The following is a 24,382-nucleotide window of genomic DNA, read 5'->3' on the forward strand; positions in this document are numbered from 1 at the left end:
TAATACCTGCTGGGATAATATCTTTATCTGTATGGTATGGTACTACTTACCTGACGTTTTGAATAAATGCATAACTATTACATTTTCCTAACTCCATCAAAAAAACCCACAAAAACTAGCACTTAGTTGTCCTCTTGTTTCCAAGTTAAGTGAAATCTATGCTATCCCATTCTTTGTCAGCATCTCTTCCAACTAATAATTTTGAAACTTCCAGTTTCAATTACATTTGACAGAGGGAGGTAAGTCTTAAAGTAGGTTTCAAAAAGATTAGTGAAAATAGATGAGATCATAAAAAAAAAAGGGGGGGAAACAGTGAGCTCTACTCTCTGACAACAAAATGTTCACAGGGGAAGGGGGATTGAACCTACCTTCGTTGTGAGCAGAACTTCAGATTTGATATTAGAGAACCCCAGATTTTTCAGCCACATCAGTGACCACGTGATGCACCATGCCCAGCAAAACATGTCTTGCAACTAGGATTTCCAGGAGTCCCTTGAAACACACCCAACTACAGTTCTCTTGTGTTCAGTTCAAGAACTTACCAGATTTCCTTTCTATAAGGACCTGAAAGGGTTCTGAAGTCCTACCTGGTATACACTAAGCTACAATTTTAATTTTGTATGGAAGCAAATAGCTACTAAAATAAAAAGTTCTTTAAATATAGAGTTCAGATGCATTAAAACAGTGGTCTCTTCAGTGTTCACACTATCTTTCTGTTTTGGATTCTGATTCTGTTTTTGTATGAATTAATACCGTATTCCTCAGCAAAGCACAATTCAGGCCCCAAGTATCTTTCTGTGGCTATTATGTATTGGATGTGCTCTGCCTTAGTCTTTACATTTTGTTACAGCTGAGGGTATAAACCTCTGCCCTGCTGAAGAGCACTGAACTCATCTTCATCCCACTTCAGACAGTGAGGAAGAGAATGGGCTTTTTATTTTCTTACTTAGGAGACGGGCATGTAGCATTCAACTTTCCATTATACTCTGGATTGAGGATAGATAGTGGGGTTCTTCCCTCATGCCAGTGCTTTATATTGTAGATGCCCCATCTGTATTTTTCAAGCTACACATACTTTGATTAGTTATTTGAGTGATTCTAAAAACCGCTCTCCGGCTGTTCACAGTACTTGTTTATTCTCCAAAACTCTTGAGAGCACTTTATAGTACCAAAAAGTGACAAGCAGGGGAGCACTTTATAAATTAAAAAAAAAAAAAAAAGTTGTCTCCAGCACAAATTATTAAGCTCATCAGCCACCCATGTGCTTGTACAAGCCTTAGTTTGCTTAATACGCTGCATATCACAAATTAACTGATATTTCAGTTCATTTCTTTGTCTGCTAATACTACATAATTCTTATTGCACCCTGTTGGTCATCTATGCGTGTCTCAGTGGGTAATAGTTTTATTCAGATACTTTTTATTGCCTCTTGAATTCTTACTCATAAGAAGGTATAATTGAGACCTTGAGAAGCAAGCAGTGCATAGATGGAGAAATGTTTGCTGCATTTTTCTCTAAATTTAAGTTTTAGTTTGGAAGGAACAAGTACTGTTGGACTCACAAGTCTCTGCTGTAAGGAGACCTACAGCTGTATTTTTTCAGTTGCCATCTCTTCAGGACTGACTTCTGTGCGTTCCTACGTCTTGGTTAGAAGACAACATTCAGATTGGCAAGTTGTCATTTGCCAAGGTGAGATGCCTTTTCTGGCCAGCTGCTTGCTTTTGTTGCAGAGCAGGGAGGTATGAGGATGGCTGTTTGCCTCGCCACAGGAGATTCTGTCGCTTCTCCTGGTGCTGCTTCTCTCCCACACCTGGACTTGACCAGATGATACATGAAACGATGGCTTTGGCTGGAGGGCATCGAGAGTAGATTATAACTGGTTTCAGGATTGCTCAAGAGTTAGACGTTTTGAACAGTAGCAATGTGGTCCAGCACATCCAATCCACTGTGGGTTTTCTTGTTTTCAGGGTGAGCCATATAGAGAATGTAATTAAGAACCAAGGGACGTTTCATAGCATTCACAAAGTTTTCATTATAACTTTGTATCTGGCAGCTAGGTAGGAAAAAAAAGTGAAACTATTTAATGTTTAAGACCACTGTTCTGGATTTACTAAGGCATTTGATGTAGCAGCCATCAGTGTGATGCTTTTCAAATAATTGAATAGGATAGCATCCACAATAGAGCATGTAATTTAAAGTTATTTATTTGATAGGGTGTGGGCTTTTTTTTGCTGTACCACTGCCAGTCAGACTGTCATTTAGGTTTTTGCAAAGAGTGCTCATACCCAAATCCTTCAAGAGGAAGTTTTCTTCAGGTGTTCTTAAAATAATTGCAGGTATAAGTTTTTGTTTCCTATTCACTTGCCATATTTAGAGTTGATAGGAAGGACACTTAACAATAGGAGAGGAACTAGTTCACAGTTAGGATTAGGACTTGGCCATTTGATAGAATCTTCCTCTCTCTGCTATGCTTACTCAGAAGTCAGTTCTGAAGGATAAATTGGTATAACTTGATCTTACATTTTCAGCACTTGCACCCTTACTTAGGGATCAAGACCTAATTTTAAGTGGTGATATGAAAAAAGATCACTTTTGCCTAAAGGAATTAAGCAGTCTAGATTGTTGCTTACTTATAAACCAAACTGAATGCTAGTATAACAAGTGGTTTTAAAAATGTGTTATAAAACTGTTACTTGCTCAGTACATTTATTGTATTTTCTGAAAACAACAGCTGCTAATTTATTACCCAATTATACTCAAAAGTTGCACTCAATGAGTTTCGTTACTCATGGTTGAATTAACTCATTCCTAGGGCTGTTTATTGTGCTTTTTCTTTCCTTTATCTGGTGTGCTCTTAGAAGGTCATGTAAGAAGTAATTTAAAAGGCACCAGTTAAGTACTTAAACCTGGTCGTCCCATTTCTAGCTACAGTGCAATCAGAATAGAAAAATCTGTAAACACAAGCTGTTGCCATCTTAGTGCAAACCCAGTTCAACAGTTCTTTGGTATTTTGCCATTTTTCAGTGGTTATTGACTTTTTAAGCCCTTCAACTATCATAACTGTGCTGGTTTATGTGTATTTCAAAGGCACCAGCAAACCAAGTACCCTGTGAATAACATGCTAATTAGTGGGTAGCAGTTACTGAGTGAGGAGAAAGTGTTTGCATGTGAAACGATTTTGCAGTATACAGCTCCTCAGAAAAAGTTACTTAGGGTATCTGTAGCTTTCACTTTGAAAGCAGTGAGAATATGGATATTTTGTTGGAGCAGACACAGCTCTTTTTATCAGGTAGTGTTTCACAGTTTGGGTATACAGGAAGGTTTTGTGCTTGTTTGATTCATGATTTTTGCCTCAGGAGCAGAGAGGGATTTTTCTTTTTTTTCCCCCTATAGTAAGTCAAAGTTTGAATTTTGTGGTCAAGGTTGAAAAAAAAGGTTAGTAAAACTTTGTTACAACAGCAAACATTTAGGAAGTTTGAGTTTTGTGGTCAAGGTTGAAAAAAAGGTTAGTAAAACTTTGTTACAACAGCAAACATTTAGGAATGTGTAGTGTTAATTTTATTTGTTTCAGTCTGGATTTTAGCTCTAATTTTTTTTCAATGTGAGTTTTTTTTGCAAAGAACTGGAGGGGTGGTAAGTGCCCAAATCCTGTTGGAATTAGCATTCCTTTCTTTTCCCTCTTGACTTGCACACATATTGCAGAGCATTTTAACAAGATACAGGGATTGCAAGGGACTGTGTTCGGATATATGGAAGTTGCCAATACTGAGTGTTGGAGAATAGTATACTTTTTGCCAGATCCTGGGAGATCCAGATGCACTGTGCAATAGTCTGTATGGGCTATACCTTTCCTTGTATTCCGTTAAGCCTATTCTGACAATCTACAGCTATGATAACAGCTGAGGATTTTTGTGCTGTTCCCTATTGGTAAGTAATTCCTTGTCCAAAAGGTGCACTGGGAGAAAGGACAAGGAAACAAAAGGAAACTCAGGCTGTAAATTAGAGAAGTGCATTGGTGGAAATATTAGGATGCAGCAAGATGATCAGTTGCATCCATTTTACTGTGATTCTTCTGTACAGCAAGATCCAAAAGATCCAAAGCCTCCGTGGCATTCTGGGGGCAAAATCTAGGGTATCGTTAGTTGTGCTGAAACAGGTCACAAAGCAATCAGTGGAATAGAGTTATATGCAGTCTTGGAATACTTGACATGCATGGCACAGTAACCTGGATATCTTTATTTAAAGTGGAATTTCTGATAGAATTTCACATGTCTAGATAATATCAAGTAAAGAAACATTTTCCAGAAGATTAAGTTAAAAAAAAAAAAAAAAAAAAAGTATCCTGATTTCATTAATGATGGTTTTATTTTGTAGCAGGCCATGAATGTGAAAGGAAAAAAGGTTTAGAGGGTCCCACCCAGAAAGCTCTTCAGGAAGCCAGGCAGCAAAAAATGCTTGATGCTGAAAGGTCTTCATATGGTCCAGTTAAAGATTCTGTGAAGATAGGCAAGAGATATCCAAAGGTATGCAACATTCTTTTCAGTTACATTTTAGTAAGCTGCGGTGAAGGGTGGTTGTCCAACATGACTGAGAGCAGTCTGTCCTGTAGTGACATGTTTCATACCTGTAAATAGTACAGGTAAGTATCAGTTTTTTAATGTGATTGCCTGAAAAAATTACTCTCAATAGAAACTAATAGGAACTCTGATTAGCTGAAACTAGCAAACTACTTCTCAAGAGCCTGATATAATCACCTTAGAGAAAGAGCACTGACTATACATGTTCATTGTTCTGTTTCTTTTGTAACTTTGGAGAAATCCTGGCCTATTCCATAGCACTTGTAATCTTTTCAGGCATTTCAGCCTGTTTTACCAGGGTTTAAAAGATACAACATCTGGGAGACTAAAGGCGAAAAATTGGTCATTTACTAACAGTTGATGAAAATTTCTCAACTCGAATGGAGCAAGATGTATTGTTTTAGTTTGCAGGTTGTGCAAAATCAAAAATGATTTTCTGACAGTTTTTTTGGTTGAAATAATTTTGTTTACTTTTTTCTGTATTTTTCAAAGTTGCTTTTTAGGACTAAATTGTAGTTTTTTCTTTTCCAGATTGAGGTAAACATTCTAAAATATAGGTGTTTTTTTAGGTTCTTAAAACTGTTACATGGGCTTATTTTTCTTGTTTGGGAACTACTGTTAGAGTTAAAAATGTTTCTGAAGAAGAAAAACACAACAATATTTCTGTTTACTTTGTTGTAGTCAGAATCAACTTCTGTCTTTTCCTCTCTCCATAATGATATGTATACGGTGATTTTTTTGTATATTTGTATCCGTTTTATTTTTCAAGGGGAGTTTTTCTGTTTGATACTGGTATGCAAGTTGTTTCTGACAAAAATAACCATTTATTTCAGTTTTCATCTTTTCGTTGTCCTTAACCTGTAAGTTTTATATATTTTTATAATGTATAATGGTGTGTATATCTATGTTCCATTGCTCTTTAAAGCACTTGTCAATGTTTATTGGAAATAATTGTCTGCACAGCCTGCCTACCTATTAGTACCTGAGTCTTCCTGAGGCACCTGCCAGTCAGTCCATTTCCACTTCCCCTGTTCATCATTCAGTGGTTAGAAACTTCCATCTTAGACTCTCATAGATATCTTTTCCTTTTGTTTTGACTTGTAAATGGATGAATATTTCTTGTTTTATGAAGTTCTGCTTTTATTTCTATTTCTACTGAAGTCATCAGGTTTTTTATAGCAAATTTCTATGGAGTTATGTTTCACCCCACAATACATAAGCACTGCACAGGTAGTGTGCCTGTCTGGCTTCTCTTGTTCTTTGAAATTCACGAGTATTGTTAGTTGGCAGGTTCTGGCAAGTCTCTGTGCTTCTGCAGATACTATGCTCCCAAATGAGTCCTACCAGAGGCCTTGATGTCTTTATTTAATCAGTGGATTAGAAGACTGGAGGGGGTCCAGAAATAAGACATCAGAAAATATGGACGTGTGTGAATGTACTAGATTTTGACTTGGCTAAGCGATAATCTAGAATCTTAGGTACGAGGTTAACAGATCTTTTCCAACAATAGAACCATGCTCTTTTTTTTTCCATTTCACATTTCCTGGGTGTATTATTTCTACTTCCTTTCCTCCTAACAAAAGGTACTACTTTAGACTACTTCGTCTGAATTATAGTATTTTACTGTATTATTTTTATTATTTTATTTAGAAATAAATGGCAGAGTCTGTAGAGGGCAAAAGGGTGAGTTAAAATTGTGTTTAAAACAAGGACACTTTGAGAACTCCATCCTGTAGTGCGCATTTATTGAACTACAGTTTTAATCTAAATTATTAATAGTGCACTTTCACTCAACAGTTGAGCTCTGAGCACTTGTTCCAGTGGAAAGCATTAGGTATAGAAGTGTCTTGCCTTCGTCAGATCATTTTATATGATGTTTGGAATCAAATTCCTGTGTTCCACCTCATCTTCTTAGACTATATCAAAAGATTATGTCACTTCTCCCATCTCTTATGTGACTTACATTCTTTCATACAATAATTCATTTCAATGTGGCGATGTATTTATTAAAGAGTGTGCTGTAAATTGTTCTTATTTACAATAATGAAAATAATTCTTTGTGGTATAAAGGGAACTTGAAGTGTAGCCTTAATTTAAATATGTAAGTCAACTTTACCTCCCCAATAAAATGTTAGTTAGTTAAAGTTAACAAAAATTCATAGAATGAACTTATCCAGGAGTTTATCCGATTTTGAAATGTAGGTATTTCGATTGTATCATGTTCAGTAAAAAGCAAATATATTGTCATGAAATTGTATCCTTGAGACAAAATTGTAAACGTTTGTATTGACTGTGCCATTAATGATACAGCTATGGTGATGAAAATAATTTAAGGTCTCTTCTGTGTCTTGTACCTAAATAATGATCTAACAAATGCCTGTGCTTACTTTTAAGTAAATGCAAATATGACTGAGCTAGTGCACTCACTCCAAGGACAGACAATGTATTGTGTTATTGTAATATCCTGTAATAGCTGATATGTAATTTAAAACCCAAAGTCCATTTGAGATGAAATGTATCCCTGAAACAGTGGAAAAAATATCTGGAAATTTTTTAAATGTTTTACGTTTGATTTTGAAATCCGTATTGCAAGGCTCAAATCATATAGTAACAGGCCATTAGGCTAAATTGTTTATATATCTAGCCCTTGATAAGTCAGAATCAATAGCATAAATATTATTATATTAAGAATTTGCGTAGAGTACTGCTTTAAACATTTAAATTAAAATGCACTCACAGGTCATTAAAGTTGCAGAGAACCTTTGATAATGTGGTTTTCATTATGCTGTTGAAATGTACTTTTACTATTTTTATATCATTAATTTCTCTCAGGTTCCCCACACAGTAAATTCTGTTTAATTTCTGTTATTAACAGGACAATTGCAGCTTCTCTGTCAGGTATATTAAATTTCCACGTATAATATATTACACCACCATTTAATTTTCTGAAATTTTATTTGGTGTAAAACTTTATCAAAAGGTGCATTGGACATTTCTGATGACTGTGGAACAGATTTTGAAATTATGGGAAATGGCATATTAAAGAATTACAGAAGTAAAATCCAATAATCGTACATTAGTAATAGCTTTTGTGGCTAATACGACTATGGGTCCAAATACATGTATGAAACCCAAGTTTCCTCTCAGTTCGATGGAAGAAAGTACACAAAATACATATCTACTGTTTCTGTGCTGTCAAACAGAAGAGAAGCTAAAAGCTAAATGATTACTTGTTTGGATTATTGAGCTTAAGTATAAATTATATTAATATTAATAGCATAATTGGGACAGAGTTGGAAAGATGTGGTTCTAAAATAATCAGGAAGGGTCATAAATGAAATAAGCAATCGTTCTGGGTTTGACATTCATTAGAGAGAAGAAAACTGACAGATAATACAGGTATACTTATTTCTGTAGTCCTTCACTGGTATTGTAAAACTCCAGTAAGATATCTAAGAAAATTAATACCAGATACAGGGGTAAAAGATCTTAGTCTGGTGTAGGGAAAATAAAATGTCTATTTCAGATGAGAGGAAAAAATAAAAGCTAAGAAATGAAACACTAGTCATTATAGCTTAAATTGTCAAAGAATTTGGGAATGAATAAGTGAAAATGTAGTGAATAATTTCGTGAATGTTTGGATGAAACTAGGAAAAGATTTAGCAGTGAAAATGTATTTGCAAGGAAGAGATGTAGCAATTGAGTTTAAATTGCATCCGTAACAGGATAAGAGGTCTCATGGATAGAGGAGAAGCAGTAAATATTGTTAATTTATAGTTTATTGTTAATAGGTAAGAGCCTTTATGTTTTTAATAAAGCTTTGGATACTATTTCTTAGCTTTTGAAATCTGGCCTGATGGAAACTTTCCTAAATGAGCAGAAAACAGATTGGAAAAATACAGATATATTGAATAGGCTTCTGCAAGAATGTTTTCATTAATGACCTAGAAAATGGAACAGAAAAAATACTAAATTTGTGGACTGCTTTATTTTATTTGGGTTTGAAGGAGGTGGAACAGTAACGATAGCTGAGGACAGGAGTACTATTCAAAACTTGACCTATTGGAGAATTGATATAAAGAAATAACATGGAATGCAAAAAAAGGTAGGAAACTCTACCTTTACAAAAAAGATCAGCTGTACAAACATGGAACAAGAAGATAAAGGGTCAATTAAACAGCATTCCTTTATAATAGGTTATAGGGTTTGTTTTGTAAAACAAGGTTGCATAAGTCAACAATGACATGATATTGCAAAATAGCTGGAAGCCATACTGCCATGCAAGCCAGGGATGTTGTAGGGGGGATGTGGAATAACCCTCCTGCTCTGTTCAGCTGGCATGTAGCTTTGACTGCAGCATCATGTTCAGTTTGAGCCAGCTCTTCAGGAGAGAAGCGGAGCATCTACAGTAGAGCAACATGAACGACTAGAAGTCTGTGCAATAAAGTTGTCAAAGAAAAGGTGAAAGTGCATAGCTAACAAAAAAGAAAACTAAGGGGAGACAGGATATATCTTCAAAAACTAAAATTTCTGCAAAAAAAGGGAAGCAACCTGTTACAACAAGAAGTAATAAAGTAGAAATCCAGTAAGAAAGGTTGAGACTACATATTAAAATGTATAAAAGTAAATCTGCAGCAGCACTGGAATAGGTTGCCTAGGGAGGTTGTCACTGGAATAGGATAGAGAACTTTTTTGGAGGAGTTACGTATGTGTAGTGACCCTTTGGGAAAGGGGATGCATGGACTCATCAGCAGAGGATCTGTTTAGGTGCCGTCAGTAGGTTTCCCAGAAAATTGTGCTTACGGGGGAAAAAGATTCTGCCTTACTGTGGTGGTTTCACCCGGCTGGACAGCTAAACTCCACCATGACCACACACGCACTCCTCCTCCTCAAGGGAATAGGGGGAGAAAATATGATGGGAAAGGGCTCAAGGGTTGAAGGAAGGACAGGGATATTGCTCACCAATTACCATAATGGGTGAAACAGCCTTAGTGTAGGGAGATTAATGTAATGTGCTGCTTGGACTGTGCGTGGAAGACACCCTGTGGTCCCCTGGCTACAAGAACCTTGCCACATAAACCCAAAACACTTGCCCAGAAAGAGCAACTTTTAATGTTGTATAAAAGAACAGCAATATCAAACTAAGTTTCTACAGTTTCTGTACAGATTACAGATCTTACAGATTCAGTGGCAGAGAAAAAGGGGAAATATTCAAATTAGTGCCTGCAGATGGGAAAGTAGTCAGATGATCTGCCAGCCTGCGGATGTGTACTTTTGAACTGATGAGCGTGACTAGCTCTAGGACAGCCTGAGCAGCTTCTTGTTGAGGAGCACCATCAGCAGATACACAGTGGGGGCTGGCACTACTGTGGTGTGAGTGGGTATTAAACAGCAAAGAGCAGTCATCTTTAGGGTATGATGCCTCTCTACTTATGGAATTACTGTTCTGTGACCCAGATGTTAAGAATACGATCCATTTAATGTAAGCTAAAAAGGTTCTTTAGTTGATTTTGATGGAATCTAATTTAAAAGAATTAGATCTCTTGCTAGGTAATAGCTTTTTAAAGCTCCTACTATAAACTTGAAAATGCTTTAAAAAAAACACACTTCATTTTAGGTGAAATATATGCTTTTGTTTTAATTTGTATGTTAGGCCATGCAATAGATGATATGTTGCTGGCTTTAGTTTTAGGCTTTGCCTAAATGTGTCTTTAAATGTCACACCTACATGGAGAAAACTAAAAAAAGAAAAAAGCTCAGAATGTTATCTACAAATAAAGATGGATCTAAAATACAAGTCTAAAAGAAAAATGTGTAAAAGACAACATAGATATAATTTTCCATACATCATTGCAGCTTTGTTAAATCAAGATACCCAAAGCCATGCATTTATACAAATAATTACATTTGATACTTTAAACCATTGGCCCTTGATAAAATTATCTTGCAGAGCGTCCAAGGGGATTCTTTTTGCTAAAAAACGTTGCTTGTTTTGAGTCATTACATGCTGCTAAGTAATGAAATAACAGGCCCCTGAGACTGAAAATGCATAGAGAAGAGTTTTGGAAAGTAAGATGTATTTGATCTAATTGTAGATACGCTTTACGTAGTCATATATTTCTGTAGCTGAGTAGAAATACTGTGACAGATTTTAGAATAATAGCCCACCTTCTGTGAGACTGTGAATCTCTTCCTTGCTATAACAGCAAAAAGTGCTGACAATAAAGCTGCTAATTTTTTTATATGCAGATGTTTCAATTTCCTCGAAAAGGGACCTATTGAAATTGCCTTGAATTTAAAAAACAAAACCGCATACACACAAAAAGAAAAACACACACACAAAAAAGGCCTGTCAGATTTGTTGAGAGATTGAAAAATTAGTTAAATATAACCAAGAATAGCTGTTGCTATCTTCCTCGGGACAGCCCTGTCAAAGCAGGAGGACTGGGAATTGTTGTGCATAGGTTTCCTCGTGCTGCAGGAGTTCCTGCAGTGCACTGTCTCACTTGCTTTGTGCTCTTCCAGTGGCTTTGACTCTGCACGATTTCAGAGAGGACTTGACAAGAGAACAAGGGCCCCATACAAAGTGCGCAGCGGGTGACGGAGCTTCACTTGTACAACTGTCAGTAACATCAGCGTGGTTAGGCGTGTGAGACCGTAATTGAGTAATTTCATTAACTGTGGAATAATGCTTTGTTTTCCTTTTATTTAAAGCATCAAGACTTTGAAAATTCAGCAATTGTTTGGGAATTTTAGAGGGGATGAGGAGGAGATGGGTTCAGGTGTGCTTATTCCTTCACGAAGACGTTCACTGTGCTTGCAGCATGCTTTCTGAAACATGCTCAGGTGAAATCCCACCAAAGCAGCTTATGCCAGTACAACTTCCCTTTGTAACTGGGCGGTTGTAATGCTTTTTTAAAGGTGTAGCATTTCTAAGGTGTCTGCTCTTTAAAGGAAAGAGAAATTACTAAGTATTATTAGAATGGCCTCTGCAACACTTTTTGCAGTTCAGCCTCTGGGCGCCTGGGTTAGGATGCAATTGCTATGAAGCTCATTACACTTGAAAAATACAGATTGTTTTTAAAAAGTGATTTTTTCCCTGTGTGAGGGAGAAAAAATGAATTCCACAGAAGTCTATTTCCAATTATAATTCTTCTCTTATTCAAGTTCTATTTTACTGTAAAAATTATACAACACAAGAGGTGGGAAGAGCTATGTAATAACTTTGGCAACCTTATATACATAGTTATAGTTTCTAATACAACAAAGCAGTGATCTGTTTTGTTATTTTTAGGTATTGGTAAAATTCATGTAATATGTTAATTACAATTAATTGGAATTGATATAAACTTGGAAGTCAAAATGTTCAGAATGGTGAATGTAGGGGAATAATCAGTGCTATTTTTAAAGAAATGTTCTTCCAGAAGAACCATTAGCAATGTAAAAGTCAGTGGTTAACTTACACTGGTGTTCCAGGGATATGGTTAAAAGGAAGGAGCAGTATGAAGGAAGAAGCTACTGCACGATATACTTAGGAAAAAAAAAGAAGCAAACTTAATGGTGATTGAATGAGGCCAAAGTTAACAATACTAATTGTTTTCCATTTTTCCATTTTAATATAGTTCAGTGTAAATTATTCATCCATAAATCTGGAGGCCTTTCAAATTACAGAAATGTGATTGAAATATGAAATAAGAACTCAGACCTCTAAAATCTGGAAGGAAGGGCTCAGGTGCTCACTAACTGTGGTATTTATTTTTTAAATTAACTATTCTATGCTAAGTTATGGATTTTGGTGTTTCAGTCTTTTTCCAATATTTAAACAAAGTCTTTGCATGTGTAAGCATCACTGAGGCAAATGAAATTCAGCATTAGTGTTTAGTTTTCATGGTAACGAATCTTTCTACCGTGCCGTAAGTACTCCAGCAGGAACATGTGCTGCTCATCATGTGCAGGGCTGTTTGTCTTGTATATTCAAACAATGCTTGACTTCTGGGAGTAGAAAATAGTCTTAATTGTTTTTGTTTGAATACTGTGGATATGAAAAGAAATAAGGCTGTATGCCAAACAGCTTATGAATTAATAATCAGACACTTTCCCAGAAAATTTCATTATATTTATTTGAGTGTCACATTATTGTGAAGATGATATTAGTGTGTCACAGGACTTCGCATAATTGGATTTTCAGTTCAAATTTAGGCCTGGCAGGGTTGGTCAGGACTAAAGCAAGTTGTTGTGTAATCAAGGGTTTGCTGATCTTATCTTTTCCTGTACCTGCAGTAACCATATACAGGTCTCTGTCAGCAGGGAGGCTGAGGTCTGATGGAGTGCTGAGAATTTATGGTCTCCTCAGGCTTCGGGAGGAACATAACTGGGATGGAGAAGTTCTTGTTGGCCTTTCTGTGTTTGAGAAAGGTCCTCTCAGGCTGCTGCCTTCCACCCCATTCGTACTTTCATCTAGAGCCCGTGCTCTAGATGGCTGAACAAGTGTCAGATGGTAACGCCTCTGCAGGTAAGGGTTATATTTTCCTGAAGAAAGCTTCCTTGGTGAAGTATTCCTCCTTGGAAACTGTCCTTTAACGATGTATATTCAAGTGATGTTTTATTTTTTTTGTCAGTGGAATAGAAGTCATTTACAGAGTAATGTTTAGACAGTGAGGGTGGATCAAGTCTGCTGCAGCTAAAGGCAATCACTTGTGTAAAGCGCAGCTGCTAGGCAGCGTATGTTCTACAACAGACAGCAATTTTGTTGTTAAGCGTGCTTTCGTACTCTATTGCAAAGGTATTTGGTTTTACATAAGTGCAGTCTAATTTCTTAAAATGGAATTTTGCAACAGTCTCTTAGAGCTTTGTCTTTGGGAAAAAGCACTGTGTGATTTTTTGTACTCAAGTAGCTTCATACCTCATCTCAAAGAATTTTTTTTTTGTTTCCTGTCAGTGCTGCTTTCCTCTCCCGAGCAGCTACCCCTCTCTTCCCTACTTCCACTCCTTGTAAATGCTCTAGGTTCTTTCAACTAAGGTACCGAATTACAAAGTGTTTACAGAAGTTTGAAAGGCTAGTGTAGAATTTGGTTACTCAAAGCACAGGCCAGATCATGCTGAAATGATGGCAGTATCACCATATACTCATCCAGCAAACTCAGTTTACTTGTAACTCTTGTATAATTTGTGATGTTTTCCTGTATTTATGTTCACGAAGTTTTTATTTGGTGTATGTACAATTCAGATAACGTTAAATATTGTAGGTCATCCAGAGCAGATCAGCCAATCACACAATTACTACACATCCAAAGAAGCTTTTATTACTGCAGGAATGTTTTGCTCATGCTAGAAAGCAAACAAGCATTACAAACCTACAATGCATTCTGTGGCACCTGTAAAGAAATTGTTCTCTTGAAGTAATACAGCAAAAATTGAGACTGTCTGCCTTGATTTAAATGTCAAAAGCAATTTCCACAAGTTTTTGTAGGTTAAAAAGAACAAAAACAAGAAAAGGAAAAAATAACCAGACTTTTTAAAAAAAGACAGTCGCGCACACCAGTACTGTTTGTTCAAGTGAGAATTCTTTGTGTGTTTCATATTTCCACACTTCTGGTGTATACTGATACTATTATTTTTAAGTTTGGTTAGGATACTTGGTTCTTGTAGCTAATGTAGTAACAATGCATACTATACCTGTGACATCTCAGCTGATTATATATGCATTTTTCATGCCCTTACCCTAAAAAACGTCTGTAAAAGGATGTTCTTAAAAGGAAAGATGTTAACAAGCTCCCTTCTTCACACTTCATATAAAATGTGTTGCTGTTTCGTATGGTGTTCATGTGCAAGCTTGGAGACAGCAGATAAAATAATCAAAGAGCAGCACATCTCCATGTTAATGTGATAGGGGAAATACCCCAATTCTGTATTTAAGCATAGATCATAGGGTTGGTTAACATGAGAAATTATCCTTGGTTTTGCATTATTCCAAGCGCGAAAAATAGTAATAAAGGTAGGAATGAAATAGGAGCTATTTTTACTTTTAAAGACTATCCTTAAAAAAATAAATCCTCATTTCAAGTGTATTTTACTTGAAATTTTTGCTATGCAGTCAGTTGTTAAATTATTGTTTTTGTCCAAACAAAACAGTAATTTGAAAGAGATGTTCTCTTGAGTTCCAGGGTAGAGGCTCTGGCAGCTTTTTCTTTTGCTGCTCCCGTTCTCTGATGTTGACTCAGCTTCCCCTGATCTGATCTTACCTCTCCAGCTTCTCTTCTGTTTTGCTAACTGATCGCTTCACGGCCAATTTTTTCCTGCCACCAAAGCTCTGAACCACACGTGTGTAGACTTCCTTTGATCTCACAAATCCACCCAGGCTAAAATGGTTTTGAAAATAACAGTGAAGAGAAGCTGAAAGGGCTCTGCTGGCACTATGGCTTATTTATAGTGTTTTGTTTGTTTTTAAATGGAAAGCAGCCTATTATGTACTGATTAAGTATTTCAGAAAGTGTGTGAACATAAAAGCAATGAGAGGGGAAGGAAGGCTGACAGTATGTGGGACACATTTAAAGTTAATTGGATACATCCCGTGTTGTATTTGATAACTCCTGTGTTCTTCCCCAAAACACAACCAAACTTTAAAGCGCACGTGTATATTGTCACCCTTGGTGCCAAGTTAACTTATTTTTGGTCTGAGAATTACAGCAAAGAGCTCTTTACAATCTGTGTATAGTTTATTTCCATTTTCATCAGGATACACACACAGTAAGCTTCTAGCCACCATCTGGTAATCTGTATGAGTCGACAGCCTCAGTGCCAGTAAAACTGGCTGTGCGTGCCAGAGCTGTGGTTAGGAGCTTAGTCAGAACACACCAACACCTGTGCAGGAGACTCTTCTTACTCAGTTATATCAGTTACTCCGCAAGGCCTTAGACTGTCTTAAAATTTATTGTTTGAAACAATCCTTTTCTGGTTCTTTGGAATAAAAAGTTTGATTTTTAATAATTTATGGATGTCAGGACAGATTTTAAATGGGAGGCTTTGGAGCTAGAAATATCGTTCCTTATATTTCAAATCCTGTTTTTATTACTTTTAAAAATCTTTCTGCTAATTGAATTCATTCATCATGAATTTCATGTCAGAAGAAAGTTACTATGCTAAAAGTTAAGAGAAGAAGCAAGCAAAGTGTAACCTTGTTTCTGTTCCAGTCAAAGGGATTTGAATATCCCTTTAGTATGTATCATTGGATTGTGCTGTTCAATGTACTAATGACACAGCTGAGACTGGTTTTTTTTACTTAATGCTATCTTACGGTCAGTCTGCATCCAGTTCTATTTTGGTTATTAGCTACACAAGTAGAATGTGCCCATCTTTTACGAGTGAGACGTTGATCTAGTTTATATCCTCTTAATGTGCTTTAGAGGCACATCCAAACGAGTAGGCCATTTACCAAAGAGTTGTCAGGTTTTCTGTTTTTCTTAAAATAGTGCCTATGCACTTAGAAGCAGTTAGTATTTGAAGTTCTGCAAAGGTGCTGGAATTCCTGTCATTGAATCCAATAGGAGTAGATGCCTAAATGCTTTTGAGGATTTAAGGGTTATATGCCTTGACTGGATTGGTATTGTTGTCTAATAACTTTTCTAAACATGCTAGAGAGTTAAATATTCAGCTTCTGGTTAAAATCAGTAATAATGTACTGCAAAGGCTAATTTTCTTGTAATCTACTAGCTTAATAACCAGTTGAACAGATCTAATGGCTTGTTGCCACTGACCAGCTTACAGTTTTCTGCCTCAGTTTTCTCCTTTCTCCTTTCATTATTTGCAGAACATAATTTGTTTTTGTGGTGGTGGTGTTCTGCTGGGTTAGGTGGGTCAGCTGGATCACCATGGGGTCAAACCAGTGCTGGTCAGTGTAAGGGAAGGCAAAGCTGCATCAGCATGTGTGAGGGCAAAGGATCATCTCTGGCTGCTAGGTGTTAGGTTAGTATGTAAGTGACGTGAAATCTCACTTTCGTTTGCTTTTCACAGGAAGAGCAGGAAGAATCCTAAAAGCCTTCCTGATCTGAGACAGAACTCTGCTGTAGCTGTTGAGGAGCGATTAAGCTAATGGAAGCAATGGTGAGAGTTAGTTCAGGCATAAAGAGTACTTCTGACCAGTATTTTTCTTCTATAATTTTCTTCTGAACACTACATGTTTAGAAGTTCTGTCTGGTCCTACTCAAATCATACAGTAAGGCATACATTGTTTGGGGTTTTTGGTTTTTAGAAGGCTGAAGTTGTAGTGTTACGATGTAAAAACTTATTCCTGTATCAACCACTGCATTTTACCTCTCTATCAAAGTGTGCATAGAAGCTACAAATACGAACGCCTTACATATCAGTAGGAAAAAAACTTGATTATATATTGAGTTCTTCTGTTCAGTTACTTTTCTGTAGATACTTAAACTGTTTCTCTAAATTGGTACTTGGCTGCTGGCTTTTTTTTTTCCTGAGGAATATGCAAGTAATTCCATGCTGTTTTATCCCCATGTCCTTTAAACAGTGTTATAACTTAAAATTGTTGAGACTTTTTATAGAAGTGTTACTCTTTCGACTTCGTGTGATTTATATTCTGCTTTGTCCTTTACATTCTCTGTAGATTCTGGGTCAGAAAAGGACACTTTTTGAGAGGGTGTACTCATCAATTCGATAGGAGCCTCCAAAAAATGTGATTAAGGCAGGATTAAGGTCACGGGCACACATAGATAATGTGGGTTTTTATCAGCAGTGAAAACTTGGATGAAAAAGTTCGCTGCAGCTTAATTTAGACAAGTGGAAATGAGGAGTTAGGGTCCTGTTTCTCAAACATGATTATGTAACTGCCTTTAATTATGCTTTTGCAACACACTATTTCCTCTTCTTTTCATGAAAATGCTGTATGCTGTAGACATTTTTTCCCATAGTTGTCATCGCTGTGTGTACTAGACATTGAAGACAATACTGAAAGACTTCAGGACTCAAGCTGAACTTTGACTTCACTAGCAAGGAGAAGAAGTACCATGACCTGATCAAAAGATGGAGGCATCAAAAAAACCTGAACTTCTGTATAGGGCCCCTTGGTAAAGTGATGTGTCCAGCTGCAAGTAGGAGACTTGGGACCAATGAAAGGAGCAGAAATATTTTAGACTTGCTGATCTTTCTGGCTAGCTTACTGATAATTGAATGAAGCGGAGGTATTTCTGTAACGTGTTTTTTTAAATATTGAAATGTCATCTTTTAAATGGTTTTCATCTGAATACTTCATTTTAAGAAGTTATTTGGTCTCAAGGCAATCCTGAAAGAAAACAATCAGTGATACTGTAATATTTTTTATTTAAATTCATTACCTACATATATTTCACAAGGTTTTTTGAACTTCAGAAAAAGTATGTGGGAACAATAGAAATTGAGAGAGAGGAGTAAGTTTTGTTACGTTTTAGTGAGCGTTGCTTTGTGAAATCTAACTGCAGTTCTGAATGTGTCCTCTGTTTTTCTCCATAGCACAAAAAAAAGATTCCTTTAATAGCTAAATAAAAAAAAAAGTAAATGTGATGCCACTAATCTTCTGAGTCTGTTCTGGAGGCGGAGAATTAGAGAGTTTTCTTTCAGTTAGGAGCTAGAAATTGGAGACTTTGTCTAGATTTCCTTCTGGGCAAATGTGAGGGGGTCCAGAGGTAACATTTTGACTGAAACATTACCAGCCTTTTATCTGATGTGCAGCAATGGTTGTTATCACATAGAAAAAGATCTCCTAAAAAAAAAAAAAAAGTTAAATGCCTTTAGTAACTGCAGTTACTTTGAGTACAAATTGTGTCTTTTCCCAGCTTTAATGTGTGAAAGCTGTTGCCAAATATTGCCTTCGGTGCCTGCAGACTGAAGGCAGAAGCGCAGCAAAAAATGGAATGATTTAAGGTGTTGGTGTGACAGCTGAGGGTAGAAATAGAAGATAAAAGAGTGAAATGACATGTGAGGAAGGTGAGGCAGCTGTGTGAGTAAGATGACTGGAGCTTTGGGGAGTTGGAAGTAAAAAGGCAATTAGGAGCTCAATACAGAAATGAATGTAAGCTTGGGGAAGTGTAGAGGAGAACAGTGGATCGGGTGATTGTGAATCTTGTGTTGCAGATGAAAAGTGATCTCTAACAATCCCATGTTTGCTGGAATACTGACAACTGGAAGTTTACAATCATGCAGTCTAGATTAGAAATGAGAAAGTGAGGACGATCTGCTAGGAGAAATAGATTTTATGCCCAGATCCAAAACAGATTTTTCAGAAATGCTATTTTGATGAAAATCCCCCTGTCGTTATGATACTTTATTCACTGTAAAAACACTTTGAAATACATGCTAATTGAACTAGCACTTAAAAATGGGAAAGACGGCAGTGCAAGTCTTCATAACTGAAATAATTGTTATATATAGTTTTCCCCATACCATGTAGGTATTTAGGAATGCATGGAAACTAGAAAAACAATAACTAAGTGAAGAGTTAGTAAGAACATAGCAGATGACTGTCAACTGAAAATAGACTGAGGCAGAGGTACAGATTATAAATGAGAAAAAAAAAGTGGTTAGAAGGTTATTATGGCTTAGAATTTCAGAAGACAGAAGTAGAGCAAAAAAAAAAAAGGTGCAATTAAATTTGCAGGTGGTAAGGCATAGGGGAATTTTAGTATTTTGAGTGTAAGGTATGCTGAAACAAGTAGAGTATTGGCAATCGAAAATTAACTTAGTCTCACTCCATCCAGTTGGGTTTACTGTAAAGGGTAGTATGTTAAGGTGACTTGCTATGCTAAAGGTTTTATTGAAGTCCTAGAGAAGGATGCCAGCAAGATGAGGCAGAAGATGACCATTTACATAAACTTAAGTTGCTTCATAATACAAGTGGGAGTGAAATTCACATTTAGAATTGATTCATTATATTTTTGCAAGTGTTTTTCCCCTGTGGAAAAGGGAGAGATACAGCTGCTCAGGGTGTCCAAAGGACAGTGAGAAATAACTTCATGACCAGTGGAGTAGGGCTCAAGGAAGAGTTTGAGAGAATAAAGTTTATACCACTGTGGATTCCCAAGGACTGTAAAAGCAGCAAGAAAAAAAAAATGCTAGAGGGTGAAATTGAGGGGAAAAATGATTGCTTAAGATATTAAGCATAGTCAAATGTCAAAAAAAAAAAAAAGGCAACACAAACTTGAGAGGAGGAGACTTTGTTGAAAGTTGGGCAATATGTCCTGTTTGCACAATTTTAAAAAGATATTTTGTGTACAAAATGTATTGGAAAGGCAATGAAATACCAGCATTTGTGATTTGGACAGGGTTTTGTAGAGTAAGTGTTGCTGTAGTCTAGGTTTGACAGGAGAAAGGAAGGAATAAGTGTGTGTGTATACACAAATTGAGCATGAATGCAGAGTGGCTTGTTGACGCTGGTTAGAAACACAAGCAAAGATTTTTGGGGCTGTTTTGCCAAGATGCCACACTTCTGTGGGTGCTATCTTGTGTGTACAACATTGATTTTTGAGAGAAGACGGAAAAAGATGTGTAGCTCACTTGAAATGAGAGCATTATGGAGAACCTGAGCTAAGCAAAATGGAGCAGGCCAGCCTCACATCAAATACAGATGAAAAGTTTTCTTCAGCAGAAAAAGCCCAGCGTAGTGCCCTTGACCACAACATGGTTTAAATTTTTGTATCACAGTGGGAGGTATTGCAGTCTAGAAGTGCATCAGCACAGGCATTCTTCACCTTGCTTGCTTCCTACAATAGACTTAAAGGTGTACACTGCATACACAGAAAATCCTTACAAGTGTGAAACTCCCTACCTACCTTTTACCAAATGGTGGCTAGAGTAAACATGCTATTTGCTTACACTTCATTGTTTCTCAACTGTTTTGAGAGTTCCTCTTCATTTGTATTGTTAATGCAGATTTTATTTTTCTTTTAAAGATACCAAGTTTCAGGTTTAGTGTTACTTAGTGGTAAGAATAAAGAGGAAAACTTCCAAGTCCTTTCTCTGCCTGCACTTTGATATCTAGTTGGCTGCATCTTGTGCTGTGCACAATAGCTTGTAGTGAGTTTTCAGATGTCAGAGTGAAGGTTGGAAAGCCAGGCACAATTCCTGGGGACCCCTTAGACCTGGCAGCAGAAACTGCAGGAGCTGTTATTTCTTAAGACCTTGCAAGTAAACTGTTAGCACTGAAACTCAGGAAACCTAAATGCGTATGCTGTTGCTGCATGGTTCCTAGTGTTTGTTTCAACTGTGAATTCCCTGAAAAATGTTTTAAGTAATTGCCTGGTATGGCTTGGGCACTCTAGTTACAGATACGCATAAAATACACATACAGTTATGCTGTGAATAGGAACGCTTTCAGTTTCTGGAAAGCCCATTTGTTTTTCTTAGTATTCAACCTTTCTTTCCTGCATTTTGGCACTCTTTCTCCTTCCTTTCCCCATGACATAATTCAAGCTGGAATCAAAATCTATCCATGTCTGAGGCTTTGAATGAACCTTAACAGATGCATATGTACGTTCACTGTTCATCTGTTCTTTGAAAACTTTTTGGGAGAGCACTTTTGAATAATCTTTCCAATTAAAATGTTGAAGAGATCTACGGAGGTGATTATTTAGCTTCTTGATGTAGTAAAACTGGGAGTTCAGGATGAGAATTTAATTTATTCTTCTCTTAATTTTATTTTTCTCTGAGCTAGTGTTGCGTGCTGCCAGCTTCTGTATGCTCCAGAGCCGAGTTCTGTGCTATATCCATCTCTGTTTTTCCCCTCAAGTGTCTTGATCCCTTTTCATCCATATTGTCTTTTCAGTCTTTCTAAAACTTATCCAGATTTTTGCTCTAGAAATGTCTGGTAGATTAAAACAGGATGATTCAACCTTGGATCAGACACTTTCTTACTTTTTACAGGTAGTTTTGGGTGTTGCCTCTCCATCATAGATTTCTGGTATCTCTCTAAGCATTAGACTCAAGTGCGTGGTCTGTCAATTCTGTGGGATTTTACCCATTTTCTGGGAAAGCTGGCGAAAGCTGGCAGTACCATTGCTCTCCGAGCCCACAGAGATGCATTGATATAAAACACTCATAAAAATTAATAACGCTAATGTCCATGTTCTTCATACCCATCCTGTGGTGTGGCTTCTGATGAATGAAGTATGGCATGTCTAATAGAAACTTTCAAACTGTTGAGGGACCTATGCTTGGAATGAAATTGAGACAAATGGAATCTAGTTTCACATCAAAATTGAGTTGGTTTTGAGGGGATAACATTAACAAAAAGCAATACCAACTGTTACTTGCATTCTTTCTAAGGAGATATGATTTCAAATACAAAAAAAGAACAGATCTATTGGGTGAACCACTGCTGGTGTTGAGAGTAAAACTCATTTTAAGGTCCCCCATACCATCTGTCCAAACCCACATAAACAAATTAACTCTCTATTGAGAGTACATGGACTAAGCTTCAAGAACTGAATAAAATCTGGTGGTTTTGATATCCCCCACAAAGTAATTTTTGTGCAATTTAAGAGTCAGGTTCCATTCTTTCATCTCTCTCTGTAAGAAGAAGTTGCCTCATTATGATTGTACTAGAAATTTGTGGAGACTTCTGAAACTGTATTTGAGATTTTAAAAATTAGTCATGAAATGGAAAACTAATAGTACGGGCAACTGAAAAATACATATGATTAGTACTAATGATTAATAAAAATTGTCCTGTGATTGTCAAAAATAGATTTATTGACATTAAACAATTGTTACTCAAAATCAACCTAAATAGCATTACTAAGATGGCAAGGCTTGACATGAAGCCTTTCACAGAGAATCATCGGATGTTTTCAGGGTATGTTTCAGAGATCTTTTGTTGTTGTTGTAAGCTATTAAATATTTTTATGGGAGACTTGGAATAAATCTCAAAAATCTGAACCAGATCTCATTCAGAATTATTGATGAAGCTTATAGATGACACACTGGAAAAGTGTTAGCTCATAGAGAAGCCAGGTAAATGAGGCAGAGAAGCCTGGAACGCTTGGTAAACTAAACACAAAAGTCTACTTTTTACTACAGTGACTACTAAAATTATGTAAGGAAAAGAGATGCCTTACTAACAGGTCTGTGATAAGGGATATGGGGGAAAGCTAGGAAAGTTGTGTTTTGTATATGATGGTGGTATGATTAGGGTAGAGAATATCAGGCTAGTGAAAAATGGAGAAATGTCCCATTATGCAGTCTGCTTAGTTTCACAAATTGAATTAAGGAGCATTTTCATCATTGGCTGTGATTACTCAAAAAGGGAATAGAAAATGTTCCTAATAGGACTGTTTACTTAGCAGAGAAAAGTAGAATAGGATTCAGTAGATGGAAATTGAATCTAAAGACATTTGGGGTTAGAAATAAAGTGTTGCTTTTCAACAGTGAGTATAGTTAGGCATTTCACAAATGTACTGTAGTTCCAGTAAATTTTTCAATTTTGAAAGACAATTTGACAATTCCTAAATAATAGCTGATTTTCTTTTAAAGCTATGTGTAATTCAAGTAGATGTTAATTCAAAAAAGTGCAGTGGCCTGGGTTTTATGGGGTCCAAAATAGATTACAAAAATTGTCCATTCTGGCTTTATAATCTTGATGAATATAAGAGGCTGTCCACCTTCCACCTCAAGGCAGTTTTGGACAGTTTCCTATTTAACTGTTGGCATATTTGTGAAGACAGTCTGGCTGTACCTCACCTGCATATTTTGTACTGTCTGCTTCCTGCAGTGCTGAAAATCTGCTGAGTTACTGTGATGGTTAATCAGCATTAGCCCGTTTTTGGTATAATACATATGGCTAACAACTATTGTAGTCAAATAATCAGCTTTTTGTTGGAGAGAATTCATTACTCGCCAGCACTGGCAAGTTGAGTGCTTTGTATCTGCACTTGAGGAAGCCCTGTCAAAGTACTTATGGCTTTGTTTTCATTATTAATCATTATGTGGAGCTTGGAATAACAGTTACTACCTGTCCTGAAACTGAATCAGTATGATTAAATGCAAAAGGGAGTAATATGGACAGCATCTGTAAAGGGTAATTGCAAATAAATCAATAACTAATGGTCCCTGAATGTGTTTACTACTTCATTGTAGTGATATATGAACCTTTGTAAATCCTTTGTGCTTATACCAGTTATTGAGGTGATCACAACGTGTACTTTATTACAAATGAAAAAATTAATGTCTACTAGATATTGAGAATATAAATGCGATTTTGAGGTTCCAGACAATGACTTAAAAGTGGAATACTAGTTTAAGGAAAAATGAAACTTGTTTAAGATTTGGAAAGTTAGTAAGGGAAAATAAATGGCAAACTTTAAAATTTAGTTGAACGTGGAGCATCAATGTTGGATGAGACTAGTGGTAGGAGAACTGTTAAGGGAAGATAGTTTTTCCTCTTATTGCAAGTGCAGAATAGGATCGTGTCCAACCAAATCTGAAAAATAATAAAAATTTCCACACCTATTTACAGTGAATGTATTAGAAATAAAATCAGAGTGGATGCAGATGAACTGTACTTTAAAGCATCCATAAATGAGCATATTTTGGATTAGCTTGTAAGGACTTGTGTCTTCTGGTTTGGCATTGCTATTTCCATAAACTTTCTTTTGCACTTACGACATGTTTTTAACACTTTCATCCTCTTCTCTTTGCACAGAATTTATAGGGACACTACTTGTGATTCTGGAAATCCTAACAATGTAGAAGTGCTTTTTCTTAGCTTAAATACACAATCCACATGAAAAGTCTGTCTGAAATGGCTAGTAGCTCTGGTAAAACAT

General features: G+C 36.5%; 1 protein-coding gene across 4 annotated transcripts in view; it reads left to right on the top strand.

Moving 5' to 3' along the window:
• Positions 1 to 24,382, top strand: part of SPAG16 (sperm associated antigen 16) — a 382,795-nt gene that overhangs the window by 23,109 nt on the left and 335,304 nt on the right. For 3 of the 4 annotated variants that reach the window (XR_004777193.2, XM_035536875.2, XM_050711723.1), the window contains exon 9: positions 4,375 to 4,523. Coding sequence is in view for 3 of the 4 variants with exons in the window: in XM_035536875.2 (XP_035392768.1) it covers positions 4,375 to 4,523 (149 nt within the window). In the remaining variant the exon portion in view is untranslated. The remainder of the gene's footprint in view (positions 1 to 4,374; positions 4,524 to 24,382) is intronic. The other variant, XM_035536876.2, reaches the window with a different exon arrangement.

Source organism: Cygnus atratus, chromosome 6, assembly GCF_013377495.2.
Source record: "Cygnus atratus isolate AKBS03 ecotype Queensland, Australia chromosome 6, CAtr_DNAZoo_HiC_assembly, whole genome shotgun sequence".
NCBI classification, from domain to species: Eukaryota; Metazoa; Chordata; class Aves; order Anseriformes; family Anatidae; genus Cygnus; species Cygnus atratus.